The sequence below is a fragment of the Pristiophorus japonicus genome, chromosome 26 (genome assembly GCF_044704955.1).
Source record: "Pristiophorus japonicus isolate sPriJap1 chromosome 26, sPriJap1.hap1, whole genome shotgun sequence".
Classification (NCBI taxonomy): Eukaryota; Metazoa; Chordata; class Chondrichthyes; family Pristiophoridae; genus Pristiophorus; species Pristiophorus japonicus.
This window is the reverse complement of record NC_092002.1, coordinates 7,402,161-7,404,831: the sequence shown is the minus strand read 5'-3', so window position 1 is coordinate 7,404,831 and position 2,671 is coordinate 7,402,161. Positions and strand designations below refer to the sequence as shown.

General features: G+C 45.7%; 1 protein-coding gene across 1 annotated transcript in view; it reads right to left on the bottom strand.

The window, feature by feature from the left end:
- Window positions 1-1,507: 1,507 nt before the first annotated feature.
- LOC139239029 (myotonin-protein kinase-like) overlaps window positions 1,508-2,671 on the bottom strand; it is a 34,266-nt gene continuing 33,102 nt past the window's right edge. The window contains exon 9 of the mRNA XM_070867532.1: window positions 1,508-1,671. Coding sequence (XP_070723633.1) covers window positions 1,508-1,671 — 164 coding nt within the window. The remainder of the gene's footprint in view (window positions 1,672-2,671) is intronic.

Below are 2,671 nucleotides of genomic sequence, written 5' to 3'. Positions count from 1 at the left end.
GAGTGGATCCGTGTACATCTGTGGGTGTCGGGTCTGCAAGCATTGTAAATTAGAATGATGTCCCACTGGCATCTCTGGACCAAGATGTGGTTTTGAACAGTTCATAGTATTTGATGCAATATGACTATAATATGCGAGTAGATGCAAAGTAGTCTACTGATTCTATGAAGATTGGGGATTTTTTTATGTATATAAATAAAATCCAGCATTTACTTTATTGAGATCTTGGTTATAAATAGTACAGGAAATTCAGACTGGTCCCTCCAGATTCTAGCCTCTTGTAAATCACCCATTTTCTTCACTTCACCATTGGCGGCCGTGCCTAATCCTCTCCCTAAACCCTACTACCTCTCTTCCCCCTCCTTTTAAGATGCTGCTCAAATCTCTTTGTCCAAAAGTATGTCCTAATGTCCCTTCTTTGGCTTTGTGTTAACTTTTGTCTGGTAATGCTCCTGTGAAGCGCCTTAGCATGTTTTATTATGTTGAAAGCTAATTTTCGATCATTATTTTGGAACACCTGAGAAAGGCCAGTCTAGGAGGAGTCAATTTTTGCTAAGAGTACTTCAGGAGGATAGTAATGTATAGACAAGAGTGTGTGATTTTTCGGTCAATGATGTACGTGGCTGTATCATGCCTGAACCTAATGACCCTTCCAAAGTCATCAATTATGCCTATTTAAGCTAAAATAATTCCAAGAAAATAAATGGTGGAAAATAGGCCCAAAATAATGGTTACTTTCAATTCTTCATTCTGCATCCTCTATATGTTCTGAGAAACTCACTGGGTGGTTGGTGCCTCCTCTAATGGTGACATTTTAGACATTGGTGCACATTGGGTTTGAGTAACGGGGGAATGGTGCTGAGCCACACGGTGCAGCTGGGTATTCTGCGGCGAGTGTCTCACCTCCTGACTCCTCAAAGCCTTTTCACCATCTACAAGGCACAAGTCAGGAGTGTGCTGGAGTATTCTCTGCGAGTGTAGCTCCAACAACACGAAGCTCGACATCATCCAAGACAGCTGTCCGCTTGATCGGTACCCCATCCATCACCTTAAATATTCACTCCCTCCGCCACCGGCACACCGTGGCTGCAGTGTGCACCATCTACAAGATGCACTGCAGCAACTCGCCAAGGCTTCTTTGGCAGCGCCTCCCAAACCTGCGACCCCTACCGCCTAGAAGGACAAAGGCAGCAGGCGCATGGGAACACCACCACCTACACGTTCCCCTCCAAGTCACACACCATCCTGACTTGGAAATATATTGGCTGTTCCTTCATCGTCGCTGGGTCAGAATCCTGGAACTCCCTCCCTCACAGCGTTGTGGGAGCACCTTCACCACACGGGACTGCAGCGGTTCAAGAAGGTGGCTCACTACCACCTTGAGGGCAATTCGGGATGGGCAATAAATGCTGGGCTTGCCAGCGACACCCACATCCCAGGAACTAATGTAATAAAAATGAAAGCAGCTCACAGTTATCTGGAGTGTCAGTTCATTTTTCTTCGAGGATCAGCATTTTGAGTTGCGTTCATATGTAGTTGTGGCTGTCGGGGGAATTTTTCCCAGGCTTATTTCAAACTTCTTGTGTTTGTTGTACTTCAAAGCTCCTGTTGCTATCATTAGACCGAAAAAGCTAGCAATCAGGAACCAATAGACGGGCGAAAAATTACCAACTAAATCACAAGATCAGAAGATAATTACAAATGACGAAATGGGCCTTTACTCTCTCTCTGGAGTTTAGAAGAATGAAAGGTGATCTCATTGAAACATATATAATAATCTGAAGGGGATTGACAGGGTAGATGCAGGGAGGATGTTTTTCCGTCTGGCTGGAGAGTCTAGAACTAGGGCTCACAGTCTCCGGATAAGGAATCTGCCATTTAGGACTGAGATGAGGAGAAATTTCTTCACTCGGAGGGTTGTGAACCTTTGGAATTCTTTACCCCTGAGGGCTATGGATGCTCAGTTGTTGTATATTCAAGGCTGAGATCAATAAATTGTTGGACTCTGGGGGAATAGAGGGATAATGGAATCGGGCAGGCAAGTGGAGTTGAGGTCGAAGGTCAGCCATGATCTTGTTGAATGGCGGAGCAGGCGCGAGGGGCCAAATGACCTGCTTCTAATTCTTGTCTCTCTCGTTCTTGGGAAGACAGTTTGGTCATCCATCCAGAAGACCATGCATTCCTCCCTACTGCCCACCATCTCATGATCCAGTTGTTGAATGATTGCAGGGTTTTCCCCCACGTACAGTTCCTCGATGACCATGCCACATGTTGATCGCTCTGACAAAGAGCTTCCTGATATTGGTCCTAAATTTGCCTCTTAGTAGTTTGACCTTTTTTGGCCTCTTTTTCCTCTTGTCCTCACTTGGCCTGCCCTGCCCTAGCCTGTTGGCCTGATCCCACCGCTTGATTCTTCTGGCTTGATTTGCCAATCTCTTGGACTGCCCAGAACTGCCTCTTGGTCCCAACTTCCTGCTCTCCCCACCATAACAGGCTTGCATCCAGCGTTTCACCTCTGCCTTTGTTCAGCATCCATAAGCAGCAGCACAGGCGAGCCCTTGGCATTCTGTAGGTTCAGTGGAAATAGTCTGTTTAGTTTATAACAGCATTCAATTTTATCTCCTATGATCAGGAGGCTCACTGTTGAGATGTGATGACTTTTACATTTCTT